Source organism: Mytilus trossulus, unplaced genomic scaffold, assembly GCF_036588685.1.
Source record: "Mytilus trossulus isolate FHL-02 unplaced genomic scaffold, PNRI_Mtr1.1.1.hap1 h1tg000024l__unscaffolded, whole genome shotgun sequence".
NCBI classification, from domain to species: Eukaryota; Metazoa; Mollusca; class Bivalvia; order Mytilida; family Mytilidae; genus Mytilus; species Mytilus trossulus.
The window spans coordinates 5,244,473-5,264,193 of NW_026963290.1; the positions used below are offsets into that span (position 1 = coordinate 5,244,473).

The following is a 19,721-nucleotide window of genomic DNA, read 5'->3' on the forward strand; positions in this document are numbered from 1 at the left end:
CAACATTTCAGCGTGAGCACTATTGTTAAATTATTGAAATGCTAGTTCCAAATGAACACTTATAAGAATTGTATGCAAAAAGCTTCTACCATCTACAGCTAACAAAAGTTTCAGCTAATTTGTTTAATCAGAGCTACTAGATCTTCAAAATTAGGTCTAGGGTTGGTTGATACCATTTACTGTCACCTTTTCTTGTATGATCTTAGATAAGGTATTGCCACACTTCTCAAAGGAGAAAATGGCCATAAAAAATGATTTTGTTTTCATTAAATTTTACATTTTTTGTTACAATCCCTTTGATAACTGTTATTGGTAAGTTGAAACTATAATCCGCAGACATTGACTCTTTTCTAGTATAGTTTAATTGCCTTTAAGTGACAATTTTTGTCCAATTTTACTTTTTGGAGAGCATTACCTTGAACATTAAATAGAAAGAAACTAAATACCAATGATGAACATCAAGGCAAGAAAGATTAATAGTCACATGACTGAATCATTATTTTTAGGTAGGCATAACTATCCATAGGTGACAGTGGAAACTATCCTATATAAAGCTACAAGTGATCAAGATTAAATTTTTCAGAGTAAAGTCTGCATCATAGAAACCAGCAATAGCTGAACTATATATGTTTTATGGAATGATAGTAAGGTGAAAATGTTTGTCTGGCAGGCTTCATCTTAGCCAGACATCATATTCATTATTCATTGGTCATTGTTTATTTTAGTCTTAAGCAAAAGGTCAACTATAATATCCGATTCAAAATCACTGATTGTAATAAAAAGGGGGGATCTGCTATCTCATTCTCATGGTAAATATCTAGGTTTGTGGTATTAAAATTGAAAACTGAAATGGGGAATGAGACACTGTCAAAGAGACAACAACCCTACAATAGAGCAGATGCAACAACCAAAGACCACCACTCCTGTTTGTTTTTCAGACACTGTAAGCAAGTTAGGTCATAAATATCTGGTGTGTTGAATTATTGTTTGAAGTACATGTCTGTGTGGTAGGGCTATTCTAACTTTAATCACCATTTCATTGTTTATTGATCAACATTTTCATCCCTCAGAAACTTGATGCAGTAGAACTATATTTGGTGTATTGAATGATTATAAGGAGTTCATGTTGGTTTGGCAGAGTTTTTCTCAAAGCGACCTCATATCATTGGTCAATATTCAGTATTCTGGCTTGAACTTATATCTGGCAGGATTTATTAGAAATCCTCATTTTCATGGTGCATTCAATTGTCAATGTGACATTTTTGTTTTAACAACAATCAAACCTGGTGCTCTAGTATAGATAACTGATCATAACTGTAATTAATGAACAGTTAAGATTAATCTGATTACAATTTTCAGCAAGTTTTTGTACTATATATTCAAAATTTAATATATTTAAACTCAATTGACAAACATGTTTTATTTATTTCAAAAGCCAATACCATGTAACTGATTTCATTGCAACCTTTCCCAAAGCTTAAGTTATGCTATATGTTCACCTAATTGAACACGTTGAGTGTATCCTTGGTATTATATGTATTTTAATAGCTTCTCAGAAAACACCTAGTCAAAAGAAATAAAGATTTGTAAAATTGTTCACAGAGAATAATTTTATCAGTTCTGTAACATGATAGATGCATTCGTCATATATATGATGTGAGCAATCAAAAATTCATTTTTGCTTTACCTGAGGGAAGTCCCAAATAAAGAGTAGCTAGCAGAGACCACTATTTAAAGTGTTTTTAAACTAGATTAGTGATTTAGTTGCTGATGAAAATACTGCAAACCTGCCAACTGTCACTATTTGCGGGGATTTTCCCAATGGAGGCTCCCAAATTGAAATTTTGAAAGAGCAATTTTGTCCACAATTTAAACAAAACAATTAATTTAACAATGATTTTAGGATTATAAAAGTATGAAGAAGCCAAAAAAAACAACATTAAAATGTATTTGCAGGCTCCCTTGAACGTTTTTTTGGACTATGACAGCCATCTTGCACGCAAAAAAAACATGGGCATTTTGAAAAGTTGGTAGGTGTGATACTGTATTTCTTCCATGGTAATAACTTTCATTAATATACTATTAGTACACTCAGGGTTATATAAACACCATCATGAGTTGAAATATTGAATTGTCCTTCATTGTACCTATAATGAAATCTAATCAAAGGATTTTTAGGTCAGTAAACATCTGGCAAGGGAAAAGGGAATCTGCGCTAAAAATATTTGCTTTTTATGAAGAAGGAATCCACCTCATATTCTCCACTAAAAAAGGCTTTATAGATTGAAACAATTTTCTTTCATGCTCACAATCTTATCAAATAGTTTTCCTACCTAAATAAATGTTCGTTTAATATATCTGGGCACAATTTTATATGCTGCAACTCATATAAAGTCGTTTTCTGTAATCGGAAAGATACATATGCTAGATATACCTACGATTTATTAAGCACTGCATGTACGTATAGTTTCTCATTGACAACATTTATGTATTTTTCATAGTTATGGTCATCTAGAGGATCCATCTTGATCTCCGTCAAGAACATGTATGAAATATTTGCCACTGGACATTTAAGCAATCAATCCCTTATCATTCCAGTTAATTGATTATCGCTATTGTATCTATCCGAACATTTCTTTTTACTCATTACCATCTATTCGCTGTTGCTTTAAAACTATGAGTAGCATATCTTTCTATAGAACTGAATAAATAAATTTCAAATTTCACATCAAATTTTATGTATCGTAAATTATGTAATTTACAAATATTACAGACAAGTACAGTGTAGCAGAAAATTATTCATGAAGCCTCTATAGGCAACTGGTATTCGACATATTAAAGGAGTAGGTCCGGTAAGGACCGATTTTGGCCTCAAATTTAAGGTTCATCTGACGAAAGATTTTGACCACTTTTTTTAAAAACACTAAAGTGTCTATTTTATTTCATCCAATTAGTGTTTGTGAAAGATTTTAACTGAATAAGCAATTAAAAACACCCGATTGATCATTCAAGCTCAAACTTGAAAAATCTACCAAATATGCCGAAAAATTTCACTTTTCAGATGTTTTTTTGTCAAAAACGAAAGTGGCCGCATCCGTGTTCATCCTCAACCTTTACATATGTTATGTATTATCATCAAATACAACTTACATTTCAATATCAAGAATGAACACGAATGCGGCCACTTTCGTTTACACGGAAACCGTCTAAAATTTAACTAAAATGCTAGTTAAAATTTTAGTTATTTAGCATGACTTAATGGTGCTAGTTCCCGATATATGTGCATTGTATTATCAAAAACAGTCCATATTTATGTAGCAGAAGCATTCTACTGTCCAATAAATAACTAATAGTTTACATTTTAACAACTTTGTAAAACTGCTATATTTTGGGGCCAAAAAGGGGTCTTACTAAACCTACTCCTTTACTTCAACAGTAGTGTCGTCTTCACGGATCTGAACACACAAAACATATCATTATTCCTACATATGTTCCTGCATGGTTATTCCAAAAATGAATGGGTGTAATTATGAAGCAAAAGTCAAGGCCACCTCGTGAATATTCTATTTAAAAATATGAATAATTCGAGTTAGGAATTTTATCACAACTTGTACACTAAATATCAACAATTTTATTAATAAAAAATATTAAAATCCGTGGTGTTCGTCAGTAGTGGTTCTTCTGCGTAAAATGGAAGAATACTGCAGAGTTAGAATATATATATACAAAATAATAATGAAAGGAATTACATGAACGTCTATGAGTCAACTATCCATACAGATCAAAGGACGATGATGTGGATAATTACAGTTCATGTATGTAGGAACGCCTTCAACAATAAGCAAATATAGTACATGCTATAGCTATATAAACAGGCTGAGCCGCTCGACCTTGTTGACAAAATTTGAAACCATTCAAAAGAGAAACGGGTTTATGTGTGGTCAAAAAGAAATGAAAAACAAGTACGACAGGCACTGAACTTCTACAGTTTGGAAGTCATCATGTCGGGTCATCCCTGGCAGTCCGACGTCCTTTCATCTTCAGTTCAGTTAGTTTAAACATATTTATTTGTAGTGGATTGGGAAACAAGTTTTGCAACTTATATTAATCTTTTTCCACTTTGCGGGTGCGAGTGCTGCCTTGTAGATTTTGTAGCGGCGTTAGCCTGCTCTTTTTCGAAATCAACAAGGGTGTCTTTAACGTGCAAGAGATATGGCTCTCTCTTAACATGGGTCAGCCATTTATCGTCCCTTCCGACAGACTATCATCGACTATCATCTTTTTCATTTATATACATGTCTCCTCTGAAACAATCATTCACAAATTCTGATGAAATAAAATAAAATTAAACGGTCCGTTATTTGCGAAGGGAAAAGGCTTAATATAATTCGGACAAAAATAGGGGGATAGGTGATGCACAACGGCATGTCCAATTTCTGCTAAAATTCAGTGGTGACGATTATTACTGTATATAATATGAATTTTCTTTTTTTTGTTTTTTGTTTTTCATTTGTTTGTTTGTTGGTATATTGATTTTAACTTTTTATACACACGTGTATGGGATTTATTATGGTATACCGTTGTCCGCCGGTCCGTCCGTCCGTTTGTACATCATGTAGGACATTCACTCAAAAACCCTTTAACCTATTTGCATTAAACTTTGGTGATTTTTTTTATACCTATTGGTGTGAGCTCCTTTTCATTTCTTTTATAAATATTATAATTTATGTTTCCTAGATTTTAGGTTTTATTCATTAAAAAAAGGGTAGTTTTCAATATCTTAAAGAGAGATTCGAGTTTACCTTAGCCGTATTTGGCATACTTTTTAGGAATTTTTGGTCATCAATGCTCTTCAACTTTGTACTTGTTTTGCTTAATAACTAGTTCAGTTGATCTGAGCGTCATTTATTAGTTTAATGTAGACGAAACGCGTGTATGGCGTATCAATTATAATTCTTGTACCTTTGATAACTATTTACACAACTGGGTCGATGCCACTCCTGGTTCTGAAGCGTTTCGTCCCTGAGGATATCACCAGCCCAGTAGTCGGCACTTCGGTGTTGACATGATTATCAATTATGTGGTCATTTTATAAATTTCCTGTTTTACAAAAGTATAATATTTTCGAAATACTGGGCGTCAATGATGAGTCTTATGTAGACGAAACGCGCGTCTGGCATATTAAATTATAATCCTGGTACCTTTAATAACTAACTATTCACGTTACTTTGGTGGGGTTTTTTTCATATCTATTGACACGAGCTCCCTTTTTTATATAAATTTTAGATTTTGTGTTTTCGAGTTATGGGACGTTATTCGTAAAAATGGGTAAAGTTTCCAGTTTACAGACACTATCTTTAAAGGTGCTTTTATCCGTTTTCATCAAACTTTGGTGACTTATATCTATTAGATAAGCTCTCTTTATTTTTCATTTTTTTTTATATAAATTTCTGACATGACATTGAGAAGTTATTGAAGATCATTGAACTTTAGCTCTTGTAAACGCGACAGGCGTATCATGCGCTCATGGCACAGCTGTTTATTTCATTTGTTATGTTAGGGCATGTTATAGCTCAGTTACTACACTTAATGCAGAATGGGTTTTGCTTAGTCATTTGATAATATCTAGTGGATATTTGTTTCCCGTTGTATCATTGGCAATCATACTACAACTATATTTGTTTTGGTGTCATCCTGGTTTGCCCACTTTTAATTACATGTATATGTAAACATAGAGGGAATTGTTGTTTTAACAATTATAGTTTATTTCTGAATTATAGTCATATTTTTTACCTTTTATTTTACCTGTACATTTTTAAAAGAATATTATATTCTGCTATTAAATCAAGGAAAATGTGCAAAACTTTTCTATATTCTATATTACTTTGACAGGAAAATGTATTTTATTTTATTAAAATAAAGGAAAAATGTGCACTAAAAACGAATTATTATTCCAATCTATTAACAAAAAGTTTTAACTATTGGTACATTCTGAGAAAAAAAGTAAAAAGTAAAAGAATGAAACTAAAGATATATTAGAATAAATCTCATTTGAATATCTTTGACTTTATTTAACTTTTTTTTTATTAATTTTTAATAAAATACGCTGTTGTGATAATTTAATATAAAAAAATATGCAGTTAATTCTATAACAACTAGAATATAAATGCATCTGTTCAGTATCAAAGCTATAAATATGACACAATTTGAACAGTAATCTCCTCCCAAGGTAGCGTTTTCTTTAAAAAAAAAACCAAGAAAATATCTTTCAATTAATAATCATGATTACTAACAATGCCAGTTATATAGAACTTCAACAAGAAAGAGTTTTTACTGACTATGAGACAGCAACCTACAACGCAGCACGAACAGTGTGGACCCGTACCACACATCACCTAGAAGGATGGCACAACAAACTTAAGAAGAGACTGAAACATGCCCACCCAAACATCTACGAGATCATTAAGGTACTGAAGGAAGACACATGCACTAACAGAATGCAACATTATCCAGTATGCAACATGAGGAGCCCGCCAAACAAAAAGCCGACGATACAGAGTAATACTAGAAGACACCAGACTGCAACTACTGAAAGACCGATACCTATAAGACTCATCAACGTGGTAGATTACTCTGACACAGCATCCCATCTTCTCCATTTAAATTGAACAATGAGGTCAATGAAGTGAAATATTGTTAATTATTATTCTATATAATGTGACTTTTGATGTACTTAGTATATATAACAGATTGTATTTTTCCTCATTTTACATATTTCCTTATACAATGCGTTTATAAAATTGATAAAGTTATTAAACTATGTTTGCAATAAAAGCGATCTTGTATTAATGTATTCATATCTTGAAAATTATTCAGAAACTAATGAACTATAAAGACACTTTTGTTACTGAATATCATTGTTTTCGTTATTTGTTGTGTACATCTAGGCATATTGAATGAATTGAATGAATTAATATTAAATTATTGAGAAAAAATATTTGATTTTTTAAATAATTTTTTAATACAAAAAAAACCAACATGAATATATAGAAAACACTTAAAATCTATATACTGGAACAGACTATACAATTGTATGCTCATTAACCCTTTTGTCTTTTTTGTTTTCTTTACTAATAGATAATTGGTAGAATTAAAAGTGGGCAAACCAGGAGTAAACCATTTGTTTTATCATTGACTAAAATTAGTCATTATGTGGTGGTAAATTCTTATAAAGAAATTCTCCAATTAGATTCGATTTAAAAAAAAGATGCATTATGTTCTGTAGTCTCTAATGAATAAAAGATCACAGAATTAGCAATTGCTTAGCGACAAATCCTGTTTACAAAAAAGCGATATATATATCATACTCAATAAATGAGGAATAACATTGGCAAATCCTCAAAACTAGGATCAGTTTGGGTATGCAGCACGAGAGCTCTCGATCAGATCTTTCATAAACACGACAAAGAAAAATACTTTAATCAATTAAACAAATAAGATGATGGGCAAATCAAGATGTTCACGGAGAGAAATTTAAAGTATTAGATCATTTTGTAACTCCATCCTTAACATGATTTTTTTTTATTATCCAATCCTACATTGAATCAATATATATATGCTCCTGATTGAATAAGTTGTGACTGAGACTATGATGATTGATAGTATTATATAGTAGTCTCAGGTTGTGGATACTTCAATATGAGTACATGTTAGCTGCAACATACCGTGGCCACAATCCCAATTTCAACTGAGGAAAAACTGTATGGAGCCTCATAACAGATTACACAACCATTCATATATTACATACAGACGATACATCACAGATCATCACAAGTATTATAAATCGGTTACATGTCATTAAATCAGATATTCAAATATGTATGTATAACGACTTTTAATAGACGATAATAAAGTTTGAGGACCGGAAATTTCACAGGAATAGGACCGGATACTATAATCAAAGGTCAAGAAAAGGGGACAAACATCATGGAGAAATATTTATTGCTGCACAATTTTGTTGTTTTATGCATTTTGTTATCAATGCCACATACTGTCAGTGCAGGAACAATCGAAATAAAACCGCATGTGCACACTGATGCAATTTTTGATGACGAAGTGAAGATATTTATCTTTAATGTGAGCTTGCTCCTAGAATCTCATGAGGAGGGTTCTGTTGGTGTTAAAATCGTCTCTACAAATACAGAGGTAGCAACAGTGACAGATGAAATATTTATCATTCCAGAAAATAAACAAAGTAATATCACAGTAACCATTTATGGAAGTTTCTTGGGCGAAACAGCCCTAAAATTTTTAGTCAACAAATCTTTAAATGGGACATTAAGGGGAGATAATCTGGATTGGTATGACTACACCGAAACCTATAAACTTGTGGTGAAAAGAGACAGCAGACCTATTGACACTGCCTTTACTGTATCTATTATCATACTTGTATGTCTTGCTAATGTTGCTATGGGATGTAAGACTGATTTGGCTGTAGTGAAGTCTACATTAAAGAGGCCAATAGCACCACTGACTGGATTAGCTTCACAGTTTGTGCTGATGCCTTTGGTTAGTATTTTAACCAGAAACAAAGCTTTATGTCTTTTTGTCAAGTTGTTTGTGATGACAGTCAATGTACATATTAACCAGTTCATAGAAAACAAAAATATTTGTCACATCAATGACTTAATAATATGTGTTACATGTACATATATACATTTATATACATGTATGTCTATGTGTCAAAAAAGCTACCAGTGACCATTCATTTATTTTTATGAGGGTGGGTGTAGTGGTGAGTGTTTCTAAACAAAAAAATGAAAAAAAGATCAAATTGCATTAAGATTTTTTTTTTAATTATTATTTTTAATAGAAAATTCTGTAAAAAATATAAAAATATTTCAAGAAATTCTGATTCAAATTTAATTATTTTGGTAACTAGAACTAAATACAATGTAGAAGAAAAAGTGTTCATGAAAGTTGAAATGCTGCTGTATGTGATCAGGACCTTTACTAACCAACTTCATTATTGGAATTATTGTCATCTTGTCTTTCAATTACAAATGAGTAAAGTCTACATGTACATGCAGTTAAAAAACAGATGATGATTTTCTTATACAAATGCAAATGTATTCCAGAATTACATACTTTTTTTCCCCTGTAATATTATTTTGTTTTGTATACAAACTATAAATATTATGTATACATGTACTGTCTTGCATTTGAATGGAACATGTTAAAATTGTTTTTTTGTTTTTATTTCAGATAGCATTTTCTCTTGGTCTAGCTTTTAAACTAGATGCTCCATTAGCATTTGGTTTATTTGCCATGGGTTGTTCACCAGGGGGAGCTGCCAGTAATATCTACACACATTTATTGGATGGTGATGTGTCACTTAGTGTAACAATGACTTTTGTCAGCACAGTTGCCAGTTTGGGTAAATAAACCTGTTTTATACATTTGTACATACATGTACATTATACATGTACAGATATAATTTCTTAAATAGGAAAACTCTGAAAAAATTATGTGTTATGCAAATCTTACGAGACCAATTTAAATTAAACTATGAATTAGGTTTTTAAAATTACATGTTAATTTGAAAATGGAAATAGGGAATGTGTCAAAGAGACAACAACCCGACCATACATTTATATGTACTATGGTCCTCTGATTTTATCAAGCAATTAATAAACTTGAATAAAATAGAATAGAGAAAAATTGCTCTGAAAAATTATAGAATACAGAAATGAAGACAGCTCTCAGACCCTTATGCAGAGGCGGACTTAAGGGGGGGGGGGGGGGGGGGGGGGGGGGGGGAGCTCTATATTACATATAAAAAATAATTAATCAATTATATATAAAGCTTTTGCAAACGAAAAAAGTTATGATTAATTCTGGATATTTATATTACACGTATTTACAAAAAAGAAAGATTTCTTATAAAACCTTTTAAGTTTTTCATTTGTCAAAATATTTGTAAAATATTGTGTCTGACTGAACAGATGTTCTTATTTCAGGTTTCATTCCTATGTGGTTATATTCCCTAGGAATAAATTATATCTACAAGGAAGCAGGTTCCATTAAAATTCCGTATCAAAACATTATCACCTCTTTACTTGGCCTACTTGTTCCTGTTGGGATTGGAATCCTGATCCAGAAAAAGAAACCAAACTGGGCAAAGAACATAGTGAAATGTGTTCCATACGTCACAGCTCTGTTTCTTGTCTTTGTCTTTACCGTTGGAGTGTATGCCAACTTGTATATATTTAGAGTGATGACTCCTGTTGTACTGCTATCGGGAGCTCTAGCACCTTATTTAGGATTCGCCTTTGGTGCTTTGGTAGCTTTCATTGCAAGACAATCTAAGAAAAACATACTCACCATTGCCATAGAAACTGGAATACAAAACACTGGTATTGCTATTGTTCTGTTAAAAGTGTCATTACCTTCCCCTGATTCAGACATAAGTATCACACCACCTATTACAAGTGCCATTTTCACACCCATTCCTATGGTCATAGCTATCATTATTCATATGATTAGGAAAAGAATGCAGAAGAAAACATTACACCAACCTGAAACCAATGTCACCATGTTAGATGATACATATCCAGACAATATGGATAAAAATGTAGTAGAAATGAAGTTTGAGGAGGTTCCTATTACAGATAAATCTGGTGAAGAGAAAGGGAAGGGAGACCACCTTTAGGCATTCATTCACCAATGATAAAGGGTATGAGGAATATGTCCATTTCAGAATCATCAAAAGTTGTGGTATGATTGTGATGTTTTATTGGGGAAATCATGTTAAGTTTTCAAGTTTATATACTGGTACACATTTTGTATATATATATATTTGTTATCAAAACGTCAATTTCATGTATATTTAGAACAAGTTTAATATAAAGTCAATGAAGTATTTTATGAAGTAAGTAGATTCTGAAAAGTGGTTTCTCAGGAATTGAAGGACTGTTCAAAAAGGTGTTAAAATATGTTATGAAACCTAACAAAAAATCAACACAAGTGAAAGCAGACGTTTATTATGAAAAACAGGAGAGAGTGCACCAGAGGAATTGAATTAGTTCAACTAGCATTTAAAGAACAGAAAATCTGTAGTTTATGATGAACCAATATCAATAACCCATAGAAAGGCAGGAATTTGTAAGGACATAGAGATAATTAGTTAATAGTCAAAAGTTAAGATTAACAACTTGTTTAAATATTTTTGATATTTAAACTACAGTGCTAAAGATGATCATGTATTGTTATTCATGTATATAGGATTTTTTTTGTCAAGCTTTATCACAGCTAAAGCAAAACCTGTGTATAAAGAAAACTTAGAAATATATGTACATGTTCTAGTATTTGTATGATTTTAATAGATCTTAATATATATATATATATATATATATATATGGTTGACATTTGTTTAATGTTGTAAATGTTTTATATTCGTTTATCTTTGTTCAATTTTTCATGTTGGTGCTGATGCTTTTTTATGGCTTTTGTTTATTTTTTAAAATAATAAAAATAAAATGATGTATGAATGCAAATAATATTACTCTCCATGAGAGACCATATGATATAATGAAATAATGTAGACACTCTCACAGGCTAAAAATCCTAACTGTAAAATGTATGAATGTTTTGCCTAAACAGTAGTTGATGCTCATAATTTTGAAAAGATATAAAACAAATAAATTTTAATAGAAAGTATCAGTATGCTGATCTAAATTTTTACTTTTTGATTCTTACTTAACTTTTTGTTTACACATGAAAAGCTGTATGAATTATGTGCACTATTGAATGTTTCTTAATATATTTTATTATTAATGTGTCCAAGCACATGTATACATATGGTCCGAGACCACAATTGTCGTCCCTTGATTTTCGTTGTTCACGAATATAGTCCCTAGTGTTAACAGTGGGTTACGAATATACGAATATAGTCCCTAGTGTTAACAGTGGGTTACTTGCTGTTACTTTTTATACCCCTTCCAAATTTATTTCTCCATGTTTAATGCCTCAAATTGTAAGTAGGGGGGTGAAATTACTCTTTTAAAAAAATTTTGGTCCAGAATTTTTTAAAGGAAAGTAGTGATTTGGTCCAGGTGAAAAAGGTTGAAAAATAGCACTTCGGAAGCTGTCAAAAGATATTAAGACGCCCTAAAGATAAAATTGTCCATATTTTGAGTTAGAGACGATGAAGTTTTCTATAATTTTGATTTAATTTGTCCCAAAAGTAGTACAACACACTGTAAAAGTTTCATTGAGAAAGCGCAGGTGGGATTTTTTTTATTTTCATTTATGTTCTAAAAGAAAGGCACTACGAATTAATTGTGTTCTCGGACCATATTGTCTATTGTCAATAATCCTTAATTTGTATCATTATAGAAGTTCATGATGTGAATGTATGGATCATGCAACATGTGCAATGGATCATAATATTGTATTTATTGTATTAAATGTTCAATGTATGAACCATAATTAAAAAAGACCCACCTGTGATTATTTTTAATGTTTGCCATTTAAAGAAACTGCTATATAAGCTATTAATTTACATTTCCTATGCTGTAATCTCTGAGAAATGTAAATTAGTTTGCTTTTTAAACATTGATCACCTTTTTCCAACTGAAAGTTCATTCTGAATATGAAATGATCTGGTTTCTTATAAATACAGTATAGAATAAATTATCGGTTCATTTGAGTTAGAGTGTCACATCAAGGAGGTTTCATTCTCAATAAACAAAAACTTCATGGTTTGAAAGACCAGATATCTACAGATATACAATGTACATTATATATGTCCCTTTTTTTTAAACACAAAATGATCTATATAGCTAGTATAGATGTTTCAAACCATTTTTGTTTGAAAAAAATAATCAAACCTTATAAATTATACCACAAAGAATTATAGATTATCGTTGATCATCTCAACAAGATTTTTTTCTCGCTTGAGCTGGTACAGCGAAAGTGAGAAAAGCAATCGAGTTGAGATGACCAATGATAATCTGTTTATTGCTATTTAACCTATTACGATGTTGTCAATTTCATGTCAATTTCGTTAGCAAAGCCACGTGGCCTCCTTAGTTTCTAGCGATAATTTTTCCATCTCAAGAGAGAAGCATGATATGAAAGTTATCACAAAAAAAGATCAAAGGAAAAATGCACAAAATAGAGATAATGTGTATTAATGCTGTATTATGTTATTATTTGTTTCTAGTTGTACATTGTTATACACATATATATGTATACATGTCTATGTTAATGTTATCAAATTTTATCAGCTTTTTTTAAAAATTTTACTTAATGTTACAGTTTATAGAAAGATATTTTTATTGGAAAGTTATATTTTGAGTTATTAAAATGATTCAAATTTATAGTTTATGTGTTTTAAATAGAAGCTGAAACAACATATATTATATATGTCAATTGTTGCTAAAAATGTAAATAAGTTATATGCTAATAGTTGCTAAAACAGTATATATACATAACTTATATGTTAATTGTTGCTCAAAGTTTAATATTTTATATGTAAATAGATGCTGAAAGCAACACTATTTTATATGTTGCTTAAACAGTAATTGATGCTGTTGCTGTGTATTTTTGATATGTGTTTGTTTAATCTACACTGACTAGTCACTAGAGGTATTAGGTGTGGGGGGGGGGGGGTTGATATCTCACAAAAAAAGTTTAACCCCACCACAGTTTGTATGCTTTCTTATCGGTTCATATTTATGTTTCAGAGTTAAGTGTGTCATCCTTTTTTTTGCTGTACTAGGGCCACTTGCCAGCTAAAACGGGCATCAGCCACATGGATTATCTAACTGTTTTTTTTTTACTCATTCCATGTTTCCAATTTTCTATTTTATTTTTTGTAATTGAAATGATTTTGAAAAAAGGTATTTAACATGTTCCCCTAGTATTAAATATTACTCTTTTTTTTATAAACTTAGTGTCACACAAGTAAATAGCTGTTTGTATACTTGTATCATAAGATTAAAGATATGACGATTGTTAATTATTTGTTAACCAATATTTTACCAGAAATGTACTTATATAATTTATGGTTATTAATTTGTATGGTCTAAACAGCAGATATGTGCATTGAGCCATATTTATATGATTACAAAAATAATTTTAGACTCTGATAACGTCTTAGTTCTTTTTTAGGCAATGCATAATTATCCAATATTAACCAACAATGTTGTAATTGATTAATCTCAAATATGTGGTTTTTTTCTAGCAATTTTTAATTTTTAACTTTATTTTTTACATGTATGAATGTTTTAAAGAATTCAATAATATTTAATTTGAGTGTTGACATAGATTTTTATGGCCTGCTTACATATAAGCAGAGAACATTGCTTTTCTGGTCTTTGTGTCTGTATGTTTGTCAGTAATTCTGTTTGTTCTGTACCAGATAACAGTTTTATGTAGTTAACCAAGAAGTTGTGGTTAATTCAAATTAAGACACAGTACACAGGTTCATCATGATGTGAACTTTTGTGGATCTATTGCTACATTTGGGATTTTTACAAAATTTATGATGCTCACCAAACATGGAAATGCCTTAATGCAAGCATGACATGGTGTCATATGGACATTTATTCTTGTTAATTGGAAGTTTATGTGACCGACATAAAAGTGAGAGGATAAGCTTACTATAAAACCAGGTTTAATCCACCATTTTCTACTTTCGAAAATGCATGAACTAAGTCAGGAATATGACTGTTGTTGTCCGTTTGTTTGATGTGTTTGAGCTTTTAATTTTGCCATTTGATTAGGGACTTTCCATTTAAATTTTCCTGGGAGTTCAGTATTTTTTTTATTTTATTTTTTGTTGATATTTTGGTACTGATTGAACCGTCACAAATCTAAATTGTCTTTGATATTTGTTTACATTGTTCAAACTTAGAAGTAAGTCTAAAACGTTCCTAAATTGTAAGAATAAAAGATTGGTCTCTTACAATATTTAACACGTTTTCACTGAAACCACTGTGAATTATGAAAGGATTGAGGACATCATATTATAGATCTGATCATGTGTGATCTGAGTAATTTGTAATGTTTTGTTTTATTGTATTATTTAGTTACTTATTGTTAGGAATTATATGCAATAGTTACAACTCCATACTGTTTTATTTCATATTACAAAGTAACCTCCTATTGCTCCTGAGGTTCTCAGTATTGTTTGGTCTGTTGTATTTAATACTTTCTTTATAAGTTGTGGTTTTATTTAACACTGCTATTGAGCAATACATATTGTCAAATATTGGCGTTTTATCTCAGACTTACAACATGCTCAAGTTCTCAAGTTAAGGTGCTTGCAGCTATAAAATTGTAATAATATACATCATTAAACTAATCAAATAAAGAATATCAAAATAGAGTACATGTATAGATATAATTTTGTTTTAGGACTGAATGGTAAATTGTTAGATGTAATAAATGTTGATATTTTTTTAAAAATACATTTTTAAAATAGGAAAGTAATAGGAACTATTGAAGAACAAAGAATAATTTAATACCTGTAAATACATGCATTTTTTCTCATTTTTAAAAGGCAAATATTAAGTCCAAAACATAATTATGTTCTGAACTAGAAATTAGAAAGAGAATTTCAGTCAAATTGAAAACTTTATTCTTTATCAACATCACCCGGTAAATAATTAAAATTGATTTCTTAGATAATAATTGTTTTAACCATCAAAGAGTCAGCTTTTTTTGTATCAGATCTGAAAAAGTATGATCTTGGTATTTGAAATATGAAACTTTTGAGATAAACAATTATGTGATTTATTATGCCCCACCTACGATAGTAGAGGGGCATTATGTTTTCTGGTCTGTGCGTCCGTTCGTCCGTCTGTTTCGCTTCAGGTTAAAGTTTTTGGTCAAGGTAGTTTTTGATGAAGTTGAAGTCCAATCAACTTCAAACTTAGTACACATGTTCCCTATGATATGATCTTTCTAATTTTAATGCCAAATTAGAGTTCTTATCCCAATGTCACGGTCCACTGAACATAGAAAATGAAAGTGCGAATGGGGCATTTTTGAGGACACATTCTTGTTTATAAATGTTATACATGTATACTGTTGCTTTATACTTTTTCACAAGCACTGGTAATGTATTTAAAAATGTACAATGTACTTGCTATCCTTTTACATTTTTCTAACCGATAAGGCTGTTGACATTGTGTGAAATGAAAAAGGAAACTGACTATATTGAAACCAAACATTGGTAAAGGTGATGAAAAAATGTATCTGTAAAAGGATTTGAAAAATGAAATTTTGCATTATATCTAATTTCTATATATCAGTTAAAAAATAATCAAAAGTTTTGAACAGAAAATATTGATCTGAAATGCCCATTCATTATTAGTATGAAATAAAATTACTGTTAGATGTATGTTATATGATATATATAATCAGTAATTCTGATAATTGTTAAAAGTTCTGTTTTGCTTATTAAAATACATCAAATTCATGTTCTTTTGATTTAATTGAATTCTTTACAGATTTCAACTTGCAAAAAGTATTGTCAAATACCAAGACACCCAACAGAGGTAGTAGTTTGGGTTTTATCATTTCGAGTTGGAACAAAAAAAGAAGTGCGAAGATGCCATTCAAACTTATAGATAAAAAATAAACTGACCATGGATAAAAACAGACAACCAGACAAATAATAGTACACAAGACACATCATAGAAAACTAAAGACTAAGCAAAACAAATCCCACCAAAACTGGGGTAGACATTGTTGCTGTTGTTGTCTTTACCAATCCATAAACAAATCCCACCAAAACTGGGGTAGACATTGTTGCTGTTGTTGTCTTTACCAATCCATAAACAAATCCCACCAAAACTGGCGTAGACATTGTTGCTGTGGTTGTCTTTACTAATCCATAAACAAATCCCACCAAAACTGGGGTAGACGTTGTTGCTGTTGTTGTCTTTACTAATCCATAAACAAATCCGACCAAAACTGGCGTAGACATTGTTGCTGTTGTTGTCTTTACCAATCCATAAACAAATCCGACCAAAACTGGCGTAGACATTGTTGCTGTTGTTGTCTTTACTAATCCATAAACAAATCCCACCAAAACTGGCGTAGACATTGTTGCTGTTGTTGTCTTTACTAATCCATAAACAAATCCCACCAAAACTGGGGTAGACGTTGTTGCTGTTGTTGTCTTTACCAATCCATAAACAAATCCCATCAAAACTGGGGTAGACATTGTTGCTGTTGTTGTCTTTACCAATCCATAAACAAATCCCACCAAAACTGGGGTAGACATTGTTGCTGTTGTTGTCTTTACCAATCCATAAACAAATCCCACCAAAACTGGCGTAGACATTGTTGCTGTTGTTGTCTTTACTAATCCATAAACAAATCCCACCAAAACTGGGGTAGACGTTGTTGCTGTTGTTGTCTTTACCAATCCATAAACAAATCCCACCAAAACTGGGGTAGACATTGTTGCTGTTGTTGTCTTTACTAATCCATAAACAAATCCCACCAAAACTGGGGTAGACATTGTTGCTGTTGTTGTCTTTACCAATCCATAAACACATCCCACCAAAACTGGCGTAGACATTGTTGCTGTTGTTGTCTTTACTAATTTATAAACAAATCCCACCAAAACTGGGGAAGACGTTGTTGCTGTTGTTGTCTTTACTAATCCATAAACAAATCCCACCAAAACTGGGGTAGACGTTGTTGCTGTTGTTGTCTTTACCAATCCATAAACAAATCCCACCAAAACTGGGGTAGACATTGTTGCTATTGTTGTCTTTACCAATCCATAAACAAATCCCACCAAAACTGGCGTAGACATTGTTGCTGTTGTTGTCTTTACTAATCCATAAACAAATCCCACCAAAACTGGGGTAGACATTGTTGCTGTTGTTGTCTTTACTAATCCATAAACAAATCCCACCAAAACTGGGGTAGATGTTGTTGCTGTTGTTGTCTTTACCAATCCATAAACAAATCCCACCAAAACTGGGGTAGACGTTTTGCTGCTGTTGTCTTTACTAATCAATAAACAAATCCCACCAAAACTGGGGTAGATGTTGTTGCTGTTGTTGTCTTTACCAATCCATAAACAAATCCCACCAAAACTGGGGTAGACATTGTTGCTATTGTTGTCTTTACCAATCCATAAACAAATCCCACCAAAACTGGCGTAGACATTGTTGCTGTTGTTGTCTTTACCAATCCATAAACAAATCCCACTAAAACTGGCGTAGACATTGTTGCTGTTGTTGTCTTTACTAATCCATAAACAAATCCCACCAAAACTGGAGTAGACGTTGTTGCTGTTGTTGTCTTTACCAATCCATAAACAAATCACACCAAAACTGGGGTAGACATTGTTGCTGTTGTTGTCTTTACTAATCCGTAAACAAATCCCACCAAAACTGGGGTAGACATTGTTGCTGTTGTTGTCTTTACCAATCCATAAACACATCCCACCAAAACTGGCGTAGACATTGTTGCTGTTGTTGTCTTTACTAATTTATAAACAAATCCCACCAAAACTGGGGAAGACATTGTTGCTGTTGTTGTTTTTACTAATCCATAAACAAATCCCACCAAAACTGGCGTAGACATTGTTGCTGTTGTTGTCTTTACCAATCCATAAACAAATCCCACCAAAACTGGGGTAGACGTTGTTGCTGTTGTTGTCTTTACCAATCCATAAACAAATCCCACCAAAACTGGCGTAGACATTGTTGCTGTTGTTGTCTTTACTAATCCATAAACAAATCCCACCAAAACTGGCGTAGACATTGTTGCTGTTGTTGTCTTTACCAATCCATAAACAAATTCCACCAAAACTGGGGTAGACGTTGTTGCTGTTGTTGTCTTTACCAATCCATAAACAAATCCCACCAAAACTGGCGTAGACATTGTTGCTGTTGTTGTCTTTACCAATCCATAAACAAATCCCACCAAAACTGTGGTAGACGTTGTTGCTGTTGTTGTCTTTACTAATCCATAAACAAATCCCACCAAAACTGGGGTAGATGTTGTTGCTGTTGTTGTCTTTACCAATCCATAAACAAATCCCACCAAAACTGGGGTAGACGTTTTGCTGCTGTTGTCTTTACTAATCAATAAACATATCCCACCAAAACTGGGGTAGATGTTGTTGCTGTTGTTGTCTTTACACATCCATAAACAAATCCCACCAAAACTGGGGTAGACGTTGTTGCTGTTGTTGTCTTTACTAATCCATAAACAAATCCCACCAAAACTGGGGTAGACATTGTTGCTGTTGTTGTCTTTACTAATCCATAAACAAATCCCACCAAAACTGGGGTAGATGTTGTTGCTGTTGTTGTCTTTACCAATCCATAAACAAATCCCACCAAAACTGGGGTAGACGTTTTGCTGCTGTTGTCTTTACTAATCAATAAACAAATCCCACCAAAACTGGGGTAGATGTTGTTGCTGTTGTTGTCTTTACACATCCATAAACAAATCCCACCAAAACTGGGGTAGACGTTGTTGCTGTTGTTGTCTTTACTAATCCATAAACAAATCCCACCAAAACTGGGGTAGACATTGTTGCTGTTGTTGTCTTTACTAATCCATAAACAAATCCCACCAAAACTGGGGTAGACGTTGTTGCTGTTGTTGTCTTAACCAATCAATAAACAAAACCCACCAAGCAACATGTACCTGAAAATGACTTGAAAAGAATAATAGAA

At 32.0% G+C, this 19,721-nt stretch overlaps 2 protein-coding genes across 2 annotated transcripts; one reads left to right on the top strand and one right to left on the bottom strand.

Moving 5' to 3' along the window:
• The first annotated feature begins 7,846 nt into the window (after window positions 1-7,846).
• LOC134698863 (ileal sodium/bile acid cotransporter-like) lies at window positions 7,847-10,848 on the top strand. The gene is made up of 3 exons (XM_063560539.1): window positions 7,847-8,568; window positions 9,265-9,436; window positions 10,020-10,848. The coding sequence occupies exons 1-3, from the start codon at window positions 7,987-7,989 to the stop codon at window positions 10,709-10,711; spliced, it is 1,446 nt and encodes a 481-aa protein (XP_063416609.1). The 5' UTR covers window positions 7,847-7,986; the 3' UTR covers window positions 10,712-10,848.
• Window positions 10,849-18,354: 7,506 nt separating this feature from the next.
• LOC134699068 (probable maltase-glucoamylase 2) lies at window positions 18,355-19,182 on the bottom strand. Its single transcript, XM_063560755.1, has one exon. The coding sequence runs from the start codon at window positions 19,180-19,182 to the stop codon at window positions 18,355-18,357; it is 828 nt and encodes a 275-aa protein (XP_063416825.1).
• Between the last annotated feature and the right edge of the window lie 539 nt (window positions 19,183-19,721).

What these genes read in the sequence shown, in the direction of transcription:
- LOC134698863 (XM_063560539.1), top strand. Translation starts at nt 7,987, where the DNA reads ATGGAGAAATATTTATTGCTGCACAATTTTGTTGTTTTATGCATTTTG. An exon ending in AGTTTGTGCTGATGCCTTTG is followed by an intron (nt 8,569 to 9,264) that starts GTTAGTATTTTA and finishes TTTTTATTTCAG; the next exon opens with ATAGCATTTTCTCTTGGTCT. An exon ending in CAGCACAGTTGCCAGTTTGG is followed by an intron (nt 9,437 to 10,019) that starts GTAAATAAACCT and finishes TTCTTATTTCAG; the next exon opens with GTTTCATTCCTATGTGGTTA.
- LOC134699068 (XM_063560755.1), bottom strand. Translation starts at nt 19,182, where the DNA reads ATGTGTAAAGACAACAACAGCAACAACATCTACCCCAGTTTTGGTGGG.